At 47.1% G+C, this 23570-nt stretch overlaps 1 protein-coding gene across 2 annotated transcripts in view; it reads right to left on the bottom strand.

Moving 5' to 3' along the window:
* LOC138498154 (fish-egg lectin-like) overlaps positions 1 to 23570 on the bottom strand; it is a 359483-nt gene that overhangs the window by 322994 nt on the left and 12919 nt on the right. Inside the window, exon 2 of one of the 2 annotated variants that reach the window (XM_069622033.1) lies at positions 12029 to 12268. The exons of the other annotated variant lie outside the window; for it this stretch is intronic. Within the exon in view, the coding sequence (XP_069478134.1) occupies positions 12029 to 12268 (240 nt within the window). The remainder of the gene's footprint in view (positions 1 to 12028; positions 12269 to 23570) is intronic. 2 annotated transcript variants of the gene reach the window in all.

Genomic DNA, 23570 nt, shown 5'->3' on the forward strand with positions numbered 1-23570 from the left:
AGACAGTTGAAAGTCCGGCAGCTCACCTAGCTTCCTCTAGGTTTGCTAGACAGATGAAAGTCCGGCAGCTCACCTAGCTTCCTCTAGGTTTGCTAGACAGATAAAAGTTCGGCAGCTCACCTAGCTTCACCTAGCTTCCTCTAGGTCTGCTAGACAGATGAAAGTCCGGCAGCTCACCTAGCTTCCTCTAGGTTTGCTAGACAGATGAAAGTCTGGCAGCTCACCTAGCTTCCTCCAGGTCTGCTAGACAGATAAAAGTCCTGCAGCTCACCTAGCTTCCTCTAGGTTTGCTAGACAGATGAAAGTCCGGCAGCTCACCTAGCTTCCTCTAGGTTTTCTAGACAGATGAAAGTCCAGCAGCTCACCTAGCTTCCTCTAGGTTTGCTAGACAGATGAAAGTCCGGCAGCTCACCTAGCTTCCTCTAGGTTTGCTAGACAGTTGAAAGTCTGGCAGCTCACCTAGCTTCCTCTGGGTTTGCTAGACAGATGAAAGTCCGGCAGCTCACCTAGCTTCCTCTAGGTTTGCTAGACAGATAAAAGTTCGGCAGCTCACCTAGCTTCCTCTAGGTTTGCTAGACAGATGACGGGGTATACTATCAACGGTGTCCTGTCTCTTTATAAGCATTGCTTCTGTCCGGCCAGGCTTTATAGCCTGGTGGAACTGACAATCAGAGATGTAGCCTGATTTCAAAGCTTGGAGGGTTTCTTTTGGCAGGAAGTCTTAAACTTGCCCCCTCCCACGCCAATGGACTACCTTAGGTTAGAGTTGGGATTGATCTGTTTGATTAGCCAGCTGTTGAGGAAGAGAGGAGAGGTCTACATCAACTCAAAGACTGCCCCGGCATTCCCTCTGCTGATGGCAAGAGGGGCAAGTTACGACACTGAATTTCGGAACCGGGGCAGAAGGTTTTAACTGAATGTGGAGCTTGTATGTGTGAACTGCGTCCCGCATTTTGAATACTGAAGAAACGATGAAGTTCTCAAAAAATCCTTCCGTAGAAGGATTGACCCATGGGAGTGGAATCACAACTACACGCACCTATCAATCCTGCGGAATAACGTAAAGGTATCGAATGTGACTCACAGATATTGGGAAACCTCTGAGCCTCAGGGCAGCAGTTCTAAAGCTGACTCTGTTCCAGTGCAAAACGAGCCCCCAACCGCCCCAAATATTCGCAGATCTCAATACAAAATGTCCTCCGAGCTAAGGTATTGCTGACGTGCAAATCATCTAACAATCCAGACAAAGCTAAACACGGGTTCACCGAGTGTAGGAAATTAGGGAATCACTGGAAAATGTGTGCACGGAGGCGATCCGATAAAGACCACAGATTTCTGGAATTGGCTTAATTCGGGGTCCGATTCCCTGCACGTCACACTTTATCGAATATGGCTACAGATACCAAAACACCTGTAAACCTGAATCAAACAGTGTTGGAATAAATGAATTCAAATTAATCAATATTTGGCATCTCTATTCCTTTTGCTTATCCTCATTAATGATGAAATGAAATAACTTTCGTTTTAATTATTTACTAAGGGACTGTGTGTGTGGCTTTTTTATTCATTGGCTTTATGATGTTATTGTAAACAGATGTGGAAGATGAAATTGAATTGTAATCTTTTGTAAATTAATTGGAAGAAATGTTATGTGTTATTTTTTATTTGCTGTTGTTAAATTAATTTGTGTTAACGTTCTTAAAAAAACTAAAAACAACTATGAATGAATAAATTAAAGGTGTTTTTATAGATATTGAAAAAGATAAGTACTTGTTTGTGTCCTCCAGTGTTGCCACCTGCAGTATTACACATGAGGGTACTCACTATTTATTTCATTCGTATAGCGTGCATACAGCCTGTAGGCATTGAGGCACTGTTACAGTTACAGAGTTTGATCAAGCTTTCGTAAAAGAATATCAAGGGTAACACAGGTAAATATTAACACAGGTACATATTAACCAATTGAAATCATCAACAAGCGAGGTGAAGTAGTGTAACAGGGTTAGTTTCCTGGTGGGTACGAATAGGGGAAAGGGGGGGTTGTGAGTTAGGAGAAGAGCTGAGCTTTGTGTGCTTTACGGAAGACCTAGTAGGATTCTTTCTGCCCTCAGGGAGGGGGCAGGCAGTTCCAAAGTTTAGCCACTAGGTAGGGGAAACTTGACCCACCTGCTGGCATCTCTTCATTTTAGTCGGTCAGTGTAGGGGGTTCTGGTGGGTCTTGAAGAGTGCGTTTTGGTAATTTTCTGGAGAGGTATAGGGGGGCTTTACTGGATAGGCACTTATGTGCAATGGATAGCGTTTTGGAGGTGATGCTCTCCTGGGTGGGGAGTCAATGTGCTTCTCTTCTTGCTCCGGAGATCAGTTCTCATTTTGGGATATTTAGGACTGCTCTGAGGGCGTTATGTTGGATGACTTGGAGTTTGGGGATGTTAGCAGCGGAGGTGCCTGCAAATAGAGCATTAATCAATTCTGGATCCAATAATTGGACGGGCGATAGTTAGGCAGCTGTCTTTAGAGAGGAATGATAGAGAACTGTTAGTTAGGCAGCTGTTAGAGAGGAATGTTAGAGAGCTGTTAGTTAGGCAGCTGTCTTTAGAGAGGAATGTTAGAGAGCTGTTAGTTAGGCAGCTGTCTTTAGAGAGGAATGTTAGAGAGCTGTTAGTTAGGCAGCTGTTAGAGAGGAATGTTAGAGAGCTGTTAGTTAGGTAGCTGTTAGAGAGGAATGTTAGAGAGCTGTTAGTTAGGCAGCTGTTAGAGAGGAATGTTAGAGAGCTGTTAGGCAGCTGTTAGAGAGGAATGTTAGAGAGCTGTTAGTTAGGCAGCTGTCTTTAGAGAGGAATGATAGAGAGCTGTTAGTTAGGCAGCTGTTAGAGAGGAATGTTAGAGAGCTGTTAGTTAGGTAGCTGTTAGAGAGGAATGTTAGAGAGCTGTTAGTTAGGCAGCTGTTAGAGAGGAATGTTAGAGAGCTGTTAGTTAGGCAGCTGTCTTTAGAGAGGAATGTTAGAGAGCTGTTAGTTAGGCAGCTGTCTTTAGAGAGGAATGTTAGAGAGCTGTTAGTTAGGCAGCTGTCTTTAGAGAGGAATGATAGAGAGCTGTTAGTTAGGCAGCTGTTAGAGAGGAATGTTAGAGAGCTGTTAGTTAGGCAGCTGTTAGAGAGGAATGTTAGAGAGCTGTTAGTTAGGCAGCTGTCTTTAGAGAGGAATGTTAGAGAGCTGTTAGTTAGGCAGCTGTCTTTAGAGAGGAATGTTAGAGAGCTGTTAGTTAGGCAGCTGTCTTTAGAGAGGAATGATAGAGAGCTGTTAGTTAGGCAGCTGTCTGTAGAGAGGAATGTTCTGTCTACCTTTAGGACCTTGGTCGCATAGGCTGCCAAGGAGGAAATGGCGCTCACCTGTCTGGACATAGTGAGTGGAGCGTCGAGGTAAACCCCTAGAGTCTTTACCGTTGTTGTTACTGGAATTGAGCAGTCAGGAAGGCAGTGTATTGGTTGTTGAGATTCTTTAGGGCACTTGTTGGGCCGATGATTAGGATGTCGGTTTTGTCACTGTTAAGGCAAAGATGATTGGTTGCAATCCAGGCCTTTATTGTGGAGTAGATATTGTTGAGGGTGTCAGAATCATCTGTGTAGTTGCCTGCGAGTGGGACCAGGATTTGGGTATCGTGGCAGAGTTGGTGTAGGCTATCCCAAGCAAGTCTAAGGTGTTGAATAGGGGCTTGGTAAAGATGTTGTGTAAGGTCGGGGAGATGTGTGACCCTTGTGGTACCCCACATGGGATGGGGGACGGTGAGGCATTAGCGATATCCGAGAAGACTCTCATGACTCTTCCTTCCAGGAAGGATACGATCCAAGCAGTGGCTGATGGGGAGAAATTGGTGTGGTTGGTGAGGTGGTGACAAAGGATTTGGTGGTTTACCAGATTAAATGCTGCTGATAGGTCTAGGAGGAGGAACTGGGCAAGGTTGCCCTCATCCCTTATCTACTCTAGCTATTCCTTTAGATCTAGAAGGGCAGATTCAGTGCCATGGCCAGGGCGGAAGCCTGATTGCTGCATCACCAGGATTTTGTTGTGCTCAAGGAACTGCTGAACCAGCGGGTAGGCTGCCCGATCCAGTGTTTTTAGTAGGAAGGGCACAGTGGTGATTGGCCTCTAATTGGCAGGAATAGCAGGGACTACGGAGGTTCTCGTTAAGAGTGGGAGGACTCACGCTTCTTTGAGGCTGGCTGGAATGGTACTATTAGCGAAGGAGGCATTTATCAAGGCTCTGATGAAGGGGGCTAGTATGTCAACACAGGCTTTGATGAGGGATGCTGGGCTTATAACATCTTTGCATTTTGAAGGTTTCAGACTTTAACTTTATGACTTCTGTTTTTGATAGGTCTTTGAAGGAGAACTGGGGGGAGAACTGCACAATCGCAGCATGTTTCTCTGGCCTCACACTTTACACCCATAGTCCACACAGGACACATTCTAATCACGCACCCGTCCATCCACAGACCCAGGCTTCGGGCTACGACCTGCAGACAAGACACCAGCATTGTAGGGATAATGCAACAACAGGTTTGCACTATATTGTCATAACATAAGAAAAATAAACTTTACATTTGTCCGCTGGTTCGGGATACGAAAATGTACCTGTTAAGGGTAAGCAGAGTTGCCCTTGATTATTCTTGACTCTCACAGTTATAGTTAGTGTAAACTCCCTGCTAAGTGAAGGTTTGCCAAGCAGCCAATCATGGGACTCACCTGCCTGGTATTTGCCTAATCGTGTGGTTGCATTTGGTGCTCTGAGGCCTCCGGGTGTGTGGCACCTTTTAAAGCATTCAAATAAATGCATAAATAAACGCTGATAGCAGATGTGAAGCAGTGCATTGAGGAATGCTGCTACCCCTTGATGTCCTTGCGGTGTAGGGGTAGATCAACCCTAAGAATGGTGGTGTGTTATGCTGATACCCCTTGATGTCCTTGCGGTGAGGGGTAGATCAACCCTAAGAATGGTGGTGTGTTATGCTGCTACCCCTTGATGTCCTTGCGGTGAGGGGTAGATGAACCCTAAGAATGGTGGTGTGTTATGCTGCTACCCCTTGATGTCCTTGCGGTGAGGGGTAGATCAACCCTAAGAATGGTGGTGTGTTATGCTGCTACCCCTTGATGTCCTTGCGGTGAGGGGTAGATCAACCCTAAGAATGGTGGTGTGTTATGCTGCTACCCCTTGATGTCCTTGCGGTGTAGGGGTGGATCAACCCTAAGAATGGTGGTGTGTTATGCTGCTACCCCTTGATGTCCTTGCGGTGAGGGGTAGATCAACCCTAAGAATGGTGGTGTGTTATGCTGCTACCCCTTGATGTCCTTGCGGTGAGGGGTAGATCAACCCTAAGAATGGTGGTGTGTTATGCTGCTACCCCTTGATGTCCTTGCGGTGAGGGGTAGATCAACCCTAAGAATGGTGGTGTGTTATGCTGCTACCCCTTGATGTCCTTGCGGTGAGGGGTAGATCAACCCTAAGAATGGTGGTGTGTTATGCTGCTACCCCTTGATGTCCTTGCGGTGAGGGGTAGATCAACCCTAAGAATGGTGGTGTGTTATGCTGCTACCCCTTGATGTCCTTGCGGTGTAGGGGTGGATCAACCCTAAGAATGGTGGTGTGTTATGCTGCTACCCCTTGATGTCCTTGCGGTGAGGGGTAGATCAACCCTAAGAATGGTGGTGTGTTATGCTGCTACCCCTTGATGTCCTTGCGGTGAGGGGTAGATCAGCCCTAAGAATGGTGTTGTGTTATGTCACACACATATTGCTTACGCCTGCCATATATCTTCAATACATTCTTTCTGGTCCTGACATTTGTTTGCTATATGTAGATGTATTTAACTTATGAGTATATGTTCTCCGTCTTCTGCATGGACTGTGCACATGATTGTTCTACTAGAGAGAGAAAGGACTGTTAGAACCTGTGACGTGTGAACCCTGAGTCAGACAGAGTCTACACAGGCAGGGCAGCTCATCCTCAATTTGGAGAAACAGCTCAGTGGCCAGGTTTCCCAAAAACTAGTCAAAGAATCTTTAACGTGTATCTGCCAGTAGCCACTGTTCCACCTGTGGCCACAGCCAGTCACCATGTGGATTTATAGAGCACCTGTCATGGCTAACAGCTGACATGAGCCTTCCAATCAGTACCCAGGACCTGGGAGTGATATGATTACTGATCTGGTGCAGGGTAAAGCAGGTCTTAACTGGGGGACCGGCTCCTCAGACCAGAGATCCATCATGACCTGCAGCCTGAGGGTAGGGCTGCCGCTGCTGCCCTCACTGTGCCTGTTCTGTTGCCACGTGTAGAATTGCTGCTTGGTTTCCTCACTCCCTATGTCTGGTGTGACCCCCTCGCTGCCTCCTTTAACTCTTCTCCTTTGCTAACTTTTTGGGATCAATCTCTTTTGAGACAGCCAAATGCTGTCTCGGCACAGGAGAGCAGGCATCAAAAATAGATTCCAATAAATACAGATTTCTCATTCCTTCAAAGGTGTTCACTCTGTAACTCTTTATCTGAATCTAAGCGATTTGGCCGCAGTAGAAACTACCGTGGCCGAAACATGTGCATGAGAAAGGTGCGAACGACCAAACGTTTGCACCTTTCTCATGGCAACACACATACATTCTCACACCCACACACACAACACACCCATAACAACCCCCCACCCACACCCTCAGCACACCCCTACCCACACCCCCAATATAAACAAACCCCACTTACCTTAATATTCACACTGGCTTCCTGTAGCACCAGTTCCCTTTCACTTCCGTGATTGGGAACCGGCCCACAGGGTCCTTTTCTTTTTTTTTTTAAACTGAAGGGTGCATGGTTGTCCCTTGCAGCCCCCGCTCACTATACCATAAAGTATAGTGAGCAGGGCGATGTGGGGGACACCCCTAGAGCCCCCGTTTCTGTGTTTTAAAAAAAAAATTTTAACGGAAGGCTGCAAACCCTGCTCACTATACTATGAAGTGTAGTGAGCGGGGCGATGCGGATGACATCCCCCCCCACAGCCCCTGTTTTTCTTTTTACAATGCTACCACCAAAGGTTCGAACTTTTGGTGTTCAAACCTTTGGTGGTAGCATTTTTAGAACTTTTGGTCATTGCAACCATTTTTTTCAGTCAAATCGCCTATACCCTTTAGCCAACCATCTACATTCTTTAAACACTCACATACCCAGGTAGCACAGGGGTACTATCAGTCTCTTCGAGGGTCCTAAACCTCTTAAGGTACTGGGAAGGAGTTTCCCCAAATCTGGCTATTAATGCCAGCTTCACTGATTCAAAATCCTTTCTCTCAATGGCGCCCAACTCCATTACAGAATCACAGCCATTCTGGGGAGCCTAAACATGATACAAGGGATTACATCATTCCCACTGATTCCTTGAAGACCATCCGTATATTCGAATGTACTCAACCAATCCAATACATCAGGTTTTGCATCATACATACTCACTGCTTCTTTGGGCAGGCAAGGCCTCTTGGGACTGGAAGACCTAGAGGATTCTAAAAGGGAACCAGATTCAAGAGACAGTCTTTTCATATTCTTTTCATGCTGCGTTTCCAACTCCCCGAGTCTGATATCCTGATGTCTGGCTTCAGTTTGAGCATTTAGCCTTTTGAACTACAACTCTAATCCTTTGTTTTCAAGAGAAACATATTCTGGGCTTAATGTTGGACCTTGTGGAGTCTCAGTGGTAATGGGTTGAGGCAAAAGGGCAGGCTGAGGCAAAGAGGGGCCCCTATCCTGAGACTCCTCTACCTCTTCTGACTCCTCTTGCAGAATGGAGGTAGACTCTAAACGGCCATCCCCATCATATTCTACATTACTCGGGATAGTAGGTGTTACAGGCCTACTACCCAAACTTTGGTGATTCAACAACCTTTCTTTCCTTTTACAGGCAGACTCCTGACTTTGCACATATCGTTCAGTTGATCTACTGTCAGAACAATCAGGGCTGCCTCATTGAAGTTGTCCATATTTGCCATGTTACAATTGCTTGACTTTTTGATGGAGCCTACTCTTGTGGATGGCACAGCAAAATACTCAATGTAACAACTCTACACAAATCTTCACCACCTGCCACCAGTGTTAGGCAAGATTGTATGTAATAACCCTGTGGGAGATTACACCAGCCTTGTCCCCCTTGGCATTAGGTAACCCACCTATTGGTATAGGTCTGTACTGAACCAGTTGGTAGAGTGACTGTGCAGCCAGACTTATCTCGACAGGGGTACATGTGAGCTGTAGATATGTAACACTGAGATTCACAATTACAAGTATTCAAATAACACTTATACTCAGTTTTATAATAAAACAATTAATTATTTATTTAATGGACAGTTCTTTATAAATATGCAACAATACAATACACTTCACAACACACACACACACACACACACACACACACACACACACACACACACACACACACACACACACACACACACACACACACACACACACACACACACACACACACAAACACACACACACTTAATGCAATACTGAGGTTGAGGAAAAGGAAAAGGTTAGGGAAGGAAAAGGGTTAACAGGTTCTCAGAACATGTCAATATTTTCCAATCTCCCAATGAAGTCTAGGTTAGACCTTTCCCAACAATACAAGTAAAACCTTATGCACCACATTTGAGGGACAGTTAAAACCAGTCAGTGGGTCAGAAGAGTCTGCAGGGAGCCAGGACAGACAGAGTCACTTTGAACAATGTCTATGGAGCTGAGGCACTTCTTTAGTTAGCACAAAGTCTTGCAAATTGTTTTAAGAGAGTTTGTTGAAAAGAATCATTGTAGGGCCACAAGCTGTTAGGCTTGTGAAGGGCATGGCTGGTAGCAACTATGCAGAAAAAGTAGCTACTGCAAGTTTCCAGTGAGAAGAAGCAAGCTACAGTCCAAAGAGCTAAGTACCCATTAGTCAAGACAGTACCTTAGGTTGGAAGAAGAGGATTCCGCTGGCTTCTGTTCTGGTTGTAGTCTTGCAGATCCTACGTTCCCGGGCCTCAGTCAAGGGGACAAGAGGGAGAATGCCTGGTGGACTCCTGCACTGCAGTTTAAAGGTTGTCGGCGGCTACGGGCTCTTTCCCGTTCAGCAGCACTTTTCCGGTTTCAGTTACCAGGCAATAGCAGCACCGCGGTTCCTGCACACTTGATGGGCTCCCCTTGCTTCTGGGGTCCAGCACTCTGTTGAGGTGGCTCAGGCTTGGGTCACCCTGCTTCACCAGGAGTTCGGGTCCGGCTTAAAGACGATGCACTCGTTTCTGGGTTTCCTGACCCCTGGCACTCGGTTCCAGTACAGCCAGCAGGGAGAGGGTCTCCAGCAAAGTTAATTTTGGGGTCAGTTGGTCCCACTAACCCATGGGCAGAAGTCACCCGTACCGGGCTACTTTAGTCGATATGAAATGTGAGCTTCAGAACTGCAGCAGGGCTTCACCAGGCAGTTCAACGGTCCAGGAGGGTACAGCAAGCTTCTCTTTCAGTTTCTTTCATTGGATGTTTCTTCCCATGGTCGACTCTGCCTTCTGTTCATGTTTCTCCCATTCATGCACAGCCTAGCTGTCACTCACACATTCCTGTTTCGTGGGCAAACAATGAGGCGGATGGGCTGCAGTGAACCTCGCCCAATAAGACCTGGGTTCTCAACAGCCGGGGAAGCTGTTGGGATGCACGTGCAGCGTTCACACATGGCCACAAGGTTCAGATTGAAGAAAATCTATTAGCGCACGAGAAAGTAAAGTTGCACGGCAGCAGGCGTGCAGAAATTGAAGTTGGGAGCTGGCCACATGATAAGTTTGTATATGAAAACATGGAGAAGGCAAACAATGTTTCTTTAAGGCAGTTATCGAGGTGCAGGTAGGCCCAGGTATATGGAATGAGCGGTATGTGTAGCAGTGGTGAAAGTATAGTTTTAGTGAAATGTGATACTAGGTGAAAACTGTGGTGTGGACACAAGGCTGGAATGAGGGAAATACTAAAGTATTGCCATATTGGATTTGAGGCATAGCATTTTGTATTGCTTGTTATAAGAATAAACAAAAGCAACAACCGCCGGGGCAATCATGTCACACTCCCCACATCTCGTTGTTCAAACCAGAACTATAGAGTTTTTCAATATCTAATAAAAACATCTGTTTTTATTTTGTACCAGAATAACACGTATACTTCTTTAAAAAAAACAATTCATTTATGCACATTTGGTAGCCAAACCACAGCCTTCATACAAGGTTTCATACAATTATAACAACACATATCTATTACAGATACAATTTCCGGACACTGGTATTTTCCAGTGTCCTTTTTCAATTCCTTTTTTTCGATGTTTTAAACCTGCCCTAACTTAAGCAGTGCTGGTGGTAACTGTACATAAAAAGGTTGACAGAGTGTTTTCCGGCCGTGTCTTCACCAACTGCAGCGTCACAAATGTGCACCCTTCATCAGGGAAATATACAATTTCTAGCATACACAACAAATGTGTGTTGTGTCTTTTTCAATAGTGGCCCAGCTGGCTCCATCACAGAGTTGTTACTACCCAGTGTTCGAGTGTAGTGACTCACAAGAAACTGTTCTGGAATAGGAAACCTGAAGGGCTTATCCCTGTCCATGTATTTGATGTGGAACAGGTTGAGTCCAGGCACTGACCCTCTGGCATTGTGGTGCAGCGTCGGCACCAGGACATAACAGCCTTGGCGATTGTTGCTTTTTCATTATGCCTATCTTGTACCTGGATGACCAAGAATCGCCAGGAACCCTTATTATAGATATTGCGTGTTATAAGTGCAGTGTTGGACATAATTCTGAATTATTTCTCATTCCCAAGCGTCAGTAGTGAAGCTGGTGATTTGTGATATGAAGAGCAATAGGGGATGCCAACACATCTAGTCCAAAGCTGGGGAGGCATTGCTGGGGAACCTACCTGTCTGGTATCATGCAGAGAATATTATTTTAAAGGGACAATTTGACCTTGATGTTGTCCACAGAGCTCATGACAATAAACAGGTGCACACCATGTGACTCAGCTGATGGGGCGGGTAACATACCAGGTAAACTCATCAATCCAGTAGCTGGGAACCCAGGATATGGGTTAAGGTGATCACGTGTCGAGGGTAGGCGAAGACTAGAATGTGGCCAATCGCTCAAGGGACTATGGGGTATTGGTAGTATATATATAGGTGGTAGCCAATAAGGGTGGTGGGATAATACTGTATAGTGTTCACGTTAAGTTTGACGATTTCTTTCCTTAAAACCAATGTTTCTGCTTTGAAGTAACAGAGAGCTCTGTGTCAGTTTGGTGGTATGGGACCTTGTGAAAACACTTCTCTTTTGTATTCAAAATAAATCTTGTTTTCCTTGCAAAGGGGTGCAGAAAGTCTTTTCCCCTAGAGGAGTGTCTTTATTGTCTGGTGTCTGGAAGTCTTGCATTACAATTTCTTAGTGATTGCAGAGTCAGAGCTGGACTTACACCGTCATTTTAGTTCTTCACAGGTTGCAAATGGCTGCCATCAGTGTACAATGCCTGCAATATAGTAAGTAGCTCCTACCAGCATGAATCAGGAGCCCCCTGTCTCACCCAGGGACAGTATGGAGCACCCTAACCATGGAAGCCTCATTGGCTACCAAGGCAACACCTAAAGAGATATGTTGGGAAAAGACTAGCTGTTGACAATATGTAGGTAGGTCAGGGCACATGAATTGCTAGAAAAACACAGGGGAGCATCCAATGTCAGCGAAATCCCTTTTCTGACCTGACTTATATAATAAACAGCGACTCCAATTAATGGGAGATTATTATTATCAATCCTACAAAATCAATCTGCTAATAATTACTTACTGGTGATTGTAGTCCCTTCGATTTTATTGTTAACTAAGACTGCGCCTCCCAGAATACTTTATTTTGTTCACTGGTGAATTAGGAATGGAATCAATGTGTGCCTGGTAAGATATACTTGAAGGTATGATCATTGCACTTGGAAGTGGTTCATCAGGCACTTACCAGCAGTTTGCACCCAGTCTCCGCCCACCAGTTTGTAGATGAGGTGGCCGCCGTTCACGCCCCAAACTCCAGCCGCACCGACGGTAACGTGGATAAGGGCACCGGGAAGCTGAGTCCAGCTATTACCGTAAAGGGTGTAAATCATGCCAGCTGAATTGACTCCAAACACCTGCCCATTGCCGGCATCAATCTGCACCAGCGCTCCGGGCACCTGGGTACAGCTTAAAGAAACAGTCTGGCCTAGAGTGAGTGAAGAGGAAAGGGTTAATAGACAAGAACAGCAGCACTACTCATTTGCAACACTGTTGGATGAACCAGGGGTGATTCTGAGAGTACACTCAAGGTAGGTGTAGTTCCGGACTATGCCCGCTGTCGTGGGGTTCCCTAGGCCAGTTCTCCCTTCAAATGAAGGATTTAGGGGACGCACTCACAAAGCCATGTGGTGCAGCGTGGCTTCTCTGATTGGCTCATTGCCAATGGTGTTCCCACCCACAACGCCCTCTTAAATCTTTATCTATGGCAGGCAGGTGACTATACGGCAGAGGACATGTCGTGGAGTAGGCACAATCAAACGACCGAGCAGGGTGTCCTGCTTAGCATCTCAATGCTCGCCCATCCTACCCCTTTCCTGCCCCCTGCACAACCCAGTCTGATGCCGGGCGTCCCCGTCCCACCACCCAGGCCATCTCGCACCTAGAAACACTTGTGTACAGGCGCTTTATAAATGACTCATCATATCATCGACTCCAACGAGAGACAGCACTTGAGGCTGTCTAACATCATTAAAGTGCAACCAGCCCGGTCCAGGAAACATGAGTCCATGCACTGACACAGCAACCCCCCGCCCCAACCTACTCTCTGCCTATCCCGCATGCACACCAACGTGACCCTGAAGGAGTAGCCACACAACGGTACAAATTCCAAATCAACCGGTCAGACCCATGGGAAAACCTCTTGGCAACTACACCTAGCTGAGACCAGCAAATGCCCCACTCTCCCTAGTGAACCTACTGCACCTTACAAGTGCCTTGAGCTCCTAAACGCTGCACCACCCACCATCACAGTCAGGAACGGCAGAATTGCAATGAGGTGCTTTAGGCCCGAAACCCATTGCCACCTCAGACCCACTAGAATCAGAAATACCCACCTCGGCTGCAGATCACGGCCCGGTCTCAGTACTCGTTTGCCCTGCCTCCTGACCCCCGAGTTCAGGAATTCACAGACAGCCAAGACCCCCAAGCGAAGTACAACGGTGTCTTCACCACTAAACATAAACTGGATAAGCCCACCCCAATGAACACCTACACAGACATCCTAAACCCGAAACTAGTCTTAGATCCTCCCTCACTGCCAACGATAAACATACACTCATTCATTCTGCCAGAGTCTCCTCTCCTCACACCACTCCTCCTGATCCCACCTCCAAAGACCCCAGCCCCCCACCTGCCTTACTTAAATGTGCCCTTATTAAGGCCAGGTCGCCTCCGGCCCACGCCCTAGACATCCATGACTTTATAAGTAATCAACACCTTGAGATACTGGCTATAACCGAGACCTGGCTACACCAAGCCTCCGGGCCTCTCCTATCCCTAGTTCTCCCTGCCGGCTTTGCCATCCAAAGAAATAACAGAGAATAATCCAGAGGTGGTGGTGTGTTGCTCTGATATTCAGAGAAACGCTCAACATTAGCTATAACAATCTATCCATAGATGATAACTGTGAACTTTTAACAGTCAAAATCACAACTGCCCCGGCTGACTCTATCACCATACACAGCCTACATCGACCACCAGGCCAAAGCTCCACCTTTGAGGAAGACCTTGTGCACATGCTAGGCAACTTCCCTCAAACCAACCTCCAGAAACCCTATATTAGGGGTCTTCAACCTTGGTCTCAATGACCCCGTGGGCAATGCTACCTCAGCAGCTGCTAAAGGCCTCAACAACCTAGGCTTCACCCACCGGGTCACAGCACCCACCCACAGTAAGGGGAGAACCCTGGACTGGGTAGCGGACCTAAACAATCGGACCTCCATCTCATCCATTTTACCATGTCCAATGGTCAGACCATCACACTGTCATCTTCACACTCCAGCTGCTAAGACAACAAACCCTCTCCCCCAAGGCCATACCTCTCGCTCTCTCTCGGCATCTCACAGCATCTCACCCATCACAGACCAGACAACAACATCTCATCAGACCCAACCATACTGGCAAACCTGTACTCCAGCACCTTAACATCCGCCATACACAGAGTGGCCCCCTAGTACCCACGAAAGCTAAACCAGCCAGACATGCCAACGCATGGTTTACCCCTGATCTGCAGGACCTACACACAAGAGAAGACAAGCAGAAGGGGCCTGGAGAAAGGTGCCTACTGTCCAACTAAGAGCCGTCTTTCATTCCATTGCCAAAGAATGCAAACGTGATACTATCACAGCCAAGGCAACAGCATTTAACTCTAGAATTACCAATGCAGCTCCCGCTCTGAAGAGATCTTTAAAATCCTCAGAGAAATAGAATCCCCACCCACTCCTTAATCCACTATCACCAAAGACAAAGGCTGGTGCATTAATATTCAGAATCCATGTGAGCTAAAATCTCCCTGCTACAACAAAACATTGCCTCAAAACAAGACTTCATCTCCAAGCCCACCCATCACCAACCCACACCCCAGCACAGCACACCTCTGTTCTATTTCAGAGAAGTATCCGTAGTGGAAACAGCTAAGTTCCTAAAAAAGCTCAAACCATCCAAATGCAATGGAAACATTTGCCCCCCCGCCAGAAGACCTAGCCCCCTCTATCACAAGATGTATCAAGGCAGCCTTCACCTCGAGCTAGACCCCCGCTACCCAGAAAGAATACTGGGTGCTCCCCCTGCTGATAAAATTGGCGCTAGATCTGTCAGTCCCCAAATATTATCATATCACCACGGTACCATTCCTACAAAAATTCTTGATAGAGCAGCCTATAGCCAAATCAAGACATTCCTAGAAACAAACCACATCCTAGGACTGTGCCAATCAGTTTTCCGGCCAGGGCACAGAACAGAATCAACACTACTAGACCTGAAGAACCAGCTCAATGCCTTCAGAGATGAAGGCAGCCCAGCCCTCTTACTTCACCTAGACCTCTCGGCTACAACTCTATGCAACCATCTTATTGAGTCTGCTAACTTCTCCCATAAAGCTATGACTTAGGTAGCTTCCTTCTTAGAGGGTAGATCCATGAGAGTCTTCTCTGAGATAGCGTGCACACCCACCACCCCCATCCCATGTGGAGTATCCCAATGGTCCTGCTTATCCCCATCCCTTTACAATATTTTCAACAAACCCTATTCGCTCTTCTGGATTCCATGGGCATAGCATGCACTAACTATGAGGATGACACTCAAATCCTCCTCCCACTGTCTGGATGCTACAACACAGACTCCATCATGATCAACAAATTATATTTAACAATCCAAGCCTGGATGGCTACAAACCACCTGTGCCTCAATGATAACAAGACTGAGATCCTGCTGGCTGGCTCCTCAGCTATGCTCAAGAAGGTGAACACACATTTTGCAACATCGCGATAGACAGCACCCATATCCCAGTCCTAACCTCAGTAAAAACACTGGGTAAACCTGGATGAGTCCCTCACCCTCTCCAGACGAGGGAAAGCGATTGGGTCCTCCGCTGCATACTCTACCAAACTCATTAACGCAGCCAGACAATTCCTCATGAAGTCCAGTTGCCTCACCATCGCCAGAGCCCTCAATTACTGCAATGCACTCTTCCCAGGGACTTCACAACAACATATCCATAAACTCCAAGCAATCCAAAACAATGCCCTATGTGCAGCCTTGAACATTCCCAAAAAGAGCACGTATCAGCAGCTAGAAAAGAGGCGCACTGACTCCCAATCAGAGAGAGGATCATCTCCAAAACCCTATCCATTACTCACAAATGTGTGGCGAATGTGGCCCCTGAGTACCTGTCACAGAAATTCATGCCAGCCAATTCCACCAGACCCGTTAGATCTTTCCATTCCAACCGCCTGGTGCCACCAACTGTCAAGAAAATCAAAGGAGGAGGTTCAAGCTTCCCGACACTGGCCGCGCATCACTGGAATGCGCTATCCCCACCCCCGCCCTTTCAGGAAGGCACCAAAGATTTGCCTATTTGCCTAATAATTGCTAGTTTATGTCATGTCTGTATTTTGACCACCCAGATATGCAAGGGTTACCTCTGCCCCCACCCCCATTGCATATGTCTATGCTTCCCTTGCATGTAACTGGTTCCACACCATTTCCCTGAGGACCCAGGACTAAGGTGCTTTACAAATGTCATAAATAAATAAAATAATCCCTATTTTGAATATAAGGGGTGGCCTCAGTTCTCCATCCAATCAAATTCTGACTTTGAATGCTTCCGGCTGCTTGATGTATGATATCATGCAGCACTACCTTTAACTAGCATGGCACCCCCACTACATTATACATAAGGCAGTTTATTATGATCGTATTTTGCATTTTAAACAAAAATCAGCAGTGAGAGGTGTCCGCTCCCACCAAATATTGTCTGAGAGCATGAATGAACATCTATCAGGGCACTATTATGGGATAGCTGGCCGTGCCCCGCCCCCTATACCCCACATTGTCTTTAGAGCCCTCACTTATGGATCAGAACTTCTAATGTGAGGACGAGCCCATAGTGTCATGCTGCTGCCACATAGAAGAATCATGAATGCTTCCATGTGTTTGACTTCAGCCTAATCTGTCCTGTTGAAGATGGCGCCTTTTACTCTCCGAATGTCAGTCTAATGTAAGTCCTGGACTGGAGCATTGTGTTCCCAGGGATATGGACTCACCTTCTAATCCTGACTCATTCTGGTTCGTGGTTAGAGTGACCAACAAACAACTTAGCAGTTTTCCTGACTCCTGTAACAGGACTGCAAATGTGAACATCTTAGCAGTTTACCTGAATCCAGTCTCAAGGACTGCTCAATGTGAACATCTTAGCAGTTTGCCTAACTCCTGTCTCTGGGAATGTTTACTGTGAACATCTTAGCAGTTTACTTGAATCCAGTCTCCAGGACTGCTCACTGTGAACATCTTAGCAGTTTACTTGAATCCAGTCTCCAGGACTGCTCACTTTGAACATCTTAGCAGTTTACCTGAATCCAGTCTCAAGGACTGCTCAATATGAACATCTTAGCAGTTTACCTAACTCCTGTCTCTGGGACTGCTCACTGTGAACATTTTAGCAGTTTACCTGAATCCAGTGTCCAGGATTGCTCACTGTGAACATCTTAGCAGTTTACCTGAATCCAGTCTCAAGCACTGCTCACTGTGAACATCTTGGTAGTTTGCCTGACGCCTGTCTCCAGGACTGCTCAATGTGAACATCTTAGCAGTTTGCCTAACTCCTGTCTCCGGGACTGCTCACTGTTAACATTATAGCAGTTTTCCTGACTTCTGTCTACAGGTCTGCTCACTGTGAACATCATAGCATTTTGCCTAACTCCTGTCTATGGGACTGCTCACTGTGAACATCTTGGCAGTTTGTCTAACGCCTGTCTCCAGGACTGCTCACTGTGAACATCTTAGCAGTTTGCCTGACTTCTGTCTCCAGGACTGCTCACTGTGAACATCTTGGCAGTTTGCCTGACGCCTGTCTCCAGGACTGCTTACTGTGAACATCTTAGCAGTTTGCCTGACTCCTGTCTCCGGGACTGCTCACTGTGAACATCTTGGCAGTTTGCCTGACGCCTGTCTCCAGGACTGCTCACTGTGCACATTTTAGCAGTTTGCCTGACTCCTGTCTCCAGGACTGATCACTGTGAACATGTTCGTAGTTTGCCTGTCTACTGTTGCCAGGTCTGCTCACTGTGAACATCATAGCAATTTGCCTGACTCCTGCCATCAGGACTGCTCACTGTGCAGAGTGCTGTGTAAATGGTGATTGATTGGACAAAGGGATTTTCAAGAGCAGAGCGGAATGAGGTTGGAGGAACTTCTGTAGACCGTTTTAAGACTACTCCACTGTGCTCACAAGTGTGCAATCAACCATACCAGACCCTACAGACCAAGCAGGACAATCACATGACAATCAACCATTCCAGACCCTACAGACCAAGCCGGGCAATCACATGACAATCAACCATTCCAGACCCTACAGACCAAGCCAGACAATCACATGTCAATCAGTCATTCCAGCACACAGACACCAAGCCGGACAATCACATGATAATCAACCATTCCAGACCCTACAGACCAAGCCAGACAATCAGATGACAATCAACCATTCCAGACCCTACAGACCAAGCCAGACAATCAGATGACAATCAACCATTCCAGACCCTACAGACCAAGCCAGACAATCACATGGCAATCAATCATTCCAGACCCCAGACACCAAGCCAGACAATCACATGACAATCAACCATTCCAGACCCTACAGACCAAACAAGACAATCACATGTCAATCAATCATTCCAGACCACAGACACCAAGCCAGACAATCACATGGCAATCAACCATTCCAGATCCTATACTTCAAGCCAGAAAATCACATGACAAGGTCCTCACAGGACAAGTCCACGGTGTTGAGTAACGCAGGTGCACAGGAGATGCTGCCTGACTACACTTAGCACGTTTCACTAGGTTCATGCTTCCATGCCTATAAGAACCGAGGTACAGACTCTCTGTGGCAAAGCTCTCACAAAACAAGGCCGCAGTGTTGAGCGAGGCAGGTGTTTGGTGGCAATGGGGTTGCGACGTAGACAGTGAGTGCAGATGACCTCACCCTCCTGTCTGTGGCCACCAGTTAAAAGTTGCAGGGTGAGTTTGTTTGCTTCAATACAGGAAACCCCTCTGACCTGCTGCCCCTTCTCTTCTTTCATGCACATTGTTTCCCCCTGTGACCCGACCTCTCGCCCCCTTTGCCCCTGCTCCTTTTGCTCTCGCATCCTGAGTTGCACGTATTCTATCACAAACCTTGATTGCATGCACTCCCTCGCTTCCTAGGACTTATGCGTTCCCTTGCATCCTGAACTGCACATATTCCACTGGCATCCCTCGCTTCCTAGGACTTATGCGTTCCCTTGCATCCTGAACTGCACATATTCCACTGGCATCCCTCGCATCCTAGGACTTTTGCGTTCCCTTGCATCCTGAACTGCACATATTCCACTGGCATCCCTCGCTTCCTAGGACTTATGCGTTCCCTTGCATCCTGAACTGCACATATTCCAGTGGCATCCCTCGCATCCTAGGACTTATGCGTTCCCTTGCATCCTGAACTGCACATATTCCACTGGCATCCCTCGCTTCCTAGGACTTATGCGTTCCCTTGCATCCTGAACTGCACATATTCCACTGGCATCCCTCGCTTCCTAGGACTTATGCGTTCCCTTGCATCCTGAACTGCACATATTCCACTGGCATCCCTCGCTTCCTAGGATTTATGCGTTCCCTTGCATCCTGAACTGCACATATTCCACTGGCATCCCTCGCATCCTAGGACTTATGCGTTCCCTTGCATCCTGAACTGCACATATTCCACTGGCATCCCTCGCTTCCTAGGACTTATGCGTTCCCTTGCATCCTGAACTGCACATATTCCACTGGCATCCCTCGCATCCTAGGACTTATGCGTTCCCTTGCATCCTGAACTGCACATATTCCACTGGCATCCCTCGCTTCCTAGGACTTATGCGTTCCCTTGCATCCTGAACTGCACATATTCCACTGGCATCCCTCGCTTCCTAGGACTTATGCGTTCCCTTGCATCCTGAACTGCACATATTCCACTGGCATCCCTCGCATCCTAGGACTTATGCGTTCCCTTGCATCCTGAACTGCACATATTCCACTGGCATCCCTCGCATCCTAGGATTTATGCGTTCCCTTGCATCCTGAACTGCACATATTCCACTGGCATCCCTCGCATCCTAGGATTTATGCGTTCCCTTGCATCCTGAACTGCACATATTCCACTGGCATCCCTCGCATCCTAGGACTTATGCGTTCCCTTGCATCCTGAACTGCACATATTCCACTGGCATCCCTCGCTTCCTAGGACTTATGCGTTCCCTTGCATCCTGAACTGCACATATTCCAGTGGCATCCCTCGCATCCTAGGACTTATGCGTTCCCTTGCATCCTGAACTGCACATATTCCACTGGCATCCCTCGCTTCCTAGGACTTATGCGTTCCCTTGCATCCTGAACTGCACATATTCCACTGGCATCCCTCGCTTCCTAGGACTTATGCGTTCCCTTGCATCCTGAACTGCACATATTCCACTGGCATCCCTCGCTTCCTAGGATTTATGCGTTCCCTTGCATCCTGAACTGCACATATTCCACTGGCATCCCTCGCATCCTAGGACTTATGCGTTCCCTTGCATCCTGAACTGCACATATTCCACTGGCATCCCTCGCTTCCTAGGACTTATGCGTTCCCTTGCATCCTGAACTGCACATATTCCACTGGCATCCCTCGCATCCTAGGACTTATGCGTTCCCTTGCATCCTGAACTGCACATATTCCACTGGCATCCCTCGCTTCCTAGGACTTATGCGTTCCCTTGCATCCTGAACTGCACATATTCCACTGGCATCCCTCGCTTCCTAGGACTTATGCGTTCCCTTGCATCCTGAACTGCACATATTCCACTGGCATCCCTCGCATCCTAGGACTTATGCGTTCCCTTGCATCCTGAACTGCACATATTCCACTGGCATCCCTCGCATCCTAGGACTTATGCGTTCCCTTGCATCCTGAACTGCACATATTCCACTGGCATCCCTCGCATCCTAGGATTTATGCGTTCCCTTGCATCCTGAACTGCACATATTCCACTGGCATCCCTCGCATCCTAGGACTTATGCGTTCCCTTGCATCCTGAACTGCACATATTCCACTGGCATCCCTCGCTTCCTAGGACTTATGTGTTCCCTTGCATCCTGAACTGCACATATTCCACTGGCATCCCTCGCATCCTAGGACTTATGCGTTCCCTTGCATCCTGAACTGCACATATTCCACTGGCATCCCTCGCATCCTAGGACTTGAGCGTTCCCTTGCATCCTGAACTGCACATATTCCACTGGCATCCCTCGCTTCCTAGGACTTATGCGTTCCCTTGCATCCTGAACTGCACATATTCCACTGACATCCCTCGCATCCTGTGCTGTGTGTATTCCATTGCAATCCTCAATTGCATACGCGCCCTCCTTTTCTACGCCACACACGTACCCTTGCATTGTGAGCTGTGCATATTCCACTCGCAATCCTCCACTGTGTGAGCTCCTTGCACCCTAGGCCGTGTACATTTCCCTCGCATCCCTTGACTGCATACATTCTCTTGCATTTCAGGCTGCTTGGCACCTTTGTGTCCTGGGGCACCTGTGTTCCCTCGCAATCCTAGCTCACGTGCGCTCACGTGCATCTGGCTGTGTGTGCCCCATCACAACTCTAGGCAGGTCTCTCTCCATTTGGCTGCACGTCCCCCACACTCCTTTCGGGCCCGCTCCTTCCCCTTCTTAGCCCCCTTCTCCTTTCTTAGCCACTTCCCCATACCTATTGTTTACTGTTTTAAGGTTGTGTTCTACACAGTTGTTGGCTACTGCATTGCCTGCATCCTTGCTGTGCTCTTTATTTTTCCCCTATGTCCCAGTTTTCCCATGGTTATTATTGCCTGCATCCCTGCTGTGTTTGTTCTTTTCCTCTAGGTGCCCTGCTGTGTTTGCTCTTTTCCTTGGCATTCTTCTTATCCACGTTAGTTTTTTCTCACATTGTACTGCCTGCATCCCTGCTCTGTTCTTCCTTGTTCTATGTTCCCTTAGTGATCGTTAGGTTCTTTCATTCTGTTTCTCCTGGGTAGCTTGTTCACATTATACTGCCTGCATCCCTGCTCTGTTCTTCCTTGTTCTATGTTCCCTTAGTGATCGTTAGGTTCTTTCATTCTGTTTCTCCTGGGTAGCTTGTTCACATTGTACTGCCTGCATCCCTGCTGCGTTCTTCCTTATTCTAGGTTCCCTTAGTGATCGTTAGGTTCTTTCATTCTGTTTCTCCTGGGTAGCTTGTTCACATTGTACTGCCTGCATCCCTGCTGCATTCTTCCTTGTTCTATGTTCCCTTAGTGATCGTTAGGTTCTTTCATTCTGTTTCTCCTGGGTAGCTTGTTCACATTGTACTGCCTGCATCCCTGCTCTGTTCTTCCTTGTTCTATGTTCCCTTAGTGATCGTTAGGTTCTTTCATTCTGTTTCTCCTGGGTAGCTTGTTCACATTGTACTGCCTGCATCCCTGCTCTGTTCTTCCTTGTTCTATGTTCCCTTAGTGATCGTTAGGTTCTTTCATTCTGTTTCTCCTGGGTAGCTTGTTCACATTGTACTGCCTGCATCCCTGCTCTGTTCTTCCTTGTTCTATGTTCCCTTAGTGATCGTTAGGTTCTTTCATTCTGTTTCTCCTGGGTAGCTTGTTCACATTGTACTGCCTGCATCCCTGCTGCTTTCTTCCTTGTTCTAGGTTCCCTTAGTGATCGTTAGGTTCTTTCATTCTGTTTCTCCTGGGTAGCTTGTTCACATTGTACTGCCTGCACCCCTGCTGCGTTCTTCCTTATTCTAGGTTCCCTTAGTGATCGTTAGGTTCTTTCATTCTGTTTCTCCTGGGTAGCTTGTTCACATTGTACTGCCTGCATCCCTGCTGCGTTCTTCCTTATTCTAGATTCTCTTAGTGATCGGTCGGTTGTTTCATTCTGTTTCTCCTGGGTAGCTTGTTCACATTGTACTGCCTGCATCCCTGCTGCATTCTTCCTTGTTCTATGTTCCCTTAGTGATTGTTCGGTTCTTTCATTCTGTTTCTCCTGGGTAGCTTGTTCACATTGTACTGCCTGCATCCCTGCTCTGTTCTTCCTTATTCTAGGTTCCTTTAGTGATTGTTCGGTTCTTTCATTCTGTTTCTCCTGGGTAGCTTGTTCACATTGTACTGCCTGCATCCCTGCTGCGTTCTTCCTTATTCTAGGTTCCCTTAGTGATCGTTCGGTTCTTTCATTCTGTTTCTCCTGGGTAGCTTGTTCACATTGTACTGCCTGCATCCCTGCTGCGTTCTTCCTTATTCTAGGTTCCCTTAGTGATCGTTCGGTTCTTTCATTCTGTTTCTCCTGGGTAGCTTGTTCACATTGTACTGCCTGCATCCCTGCTCTGTTCTTCCTTATTCTAGGTTCCCTTAGTGATCGTTAGGTTCTTTCATTCTGTTTCTCCTGGGTAGCTTGTTCACATTGTACTGCCTGCATCCCTGCTGCATTCTTCCTTGTTCTATGTTCCCTTAGTGATTGTTCGGTTCTTTCATTCTGTTTCTCCTGGGTAGCTTGTTCACATTGTACTGCCTGCATCCCTGCTGCGTTCTTCCTTATTCTAGGTTCCCTTAGTGATCGTTCGGTTCTTTAATTCTGTTTCTCCTGGGTAGCTTGTTCACATTGTACTGTCTGCATCCCTGCTGCGTTCTTCCTTATTCTAGGTTCCGTTAGTGATCATTCATTTGTTTCAT

The sequence above is a fragment of the Ambystoma mexicanum genome, chromosome 5q (assembly GCF_040938575.1).
Source record: "Ambystoma mexicanum isolate Mex_15411 chromosome 5q, UKY_AmexF1_1, whole genome shotgun sequence".
Taxonomy (NCBI): domain Eukaryota; kingdom Metazoa; phylum Chordata; class Amphibia; order Caudata; family Ambystomatidae; genus Ambystoma; species Ambystoma mexicanum.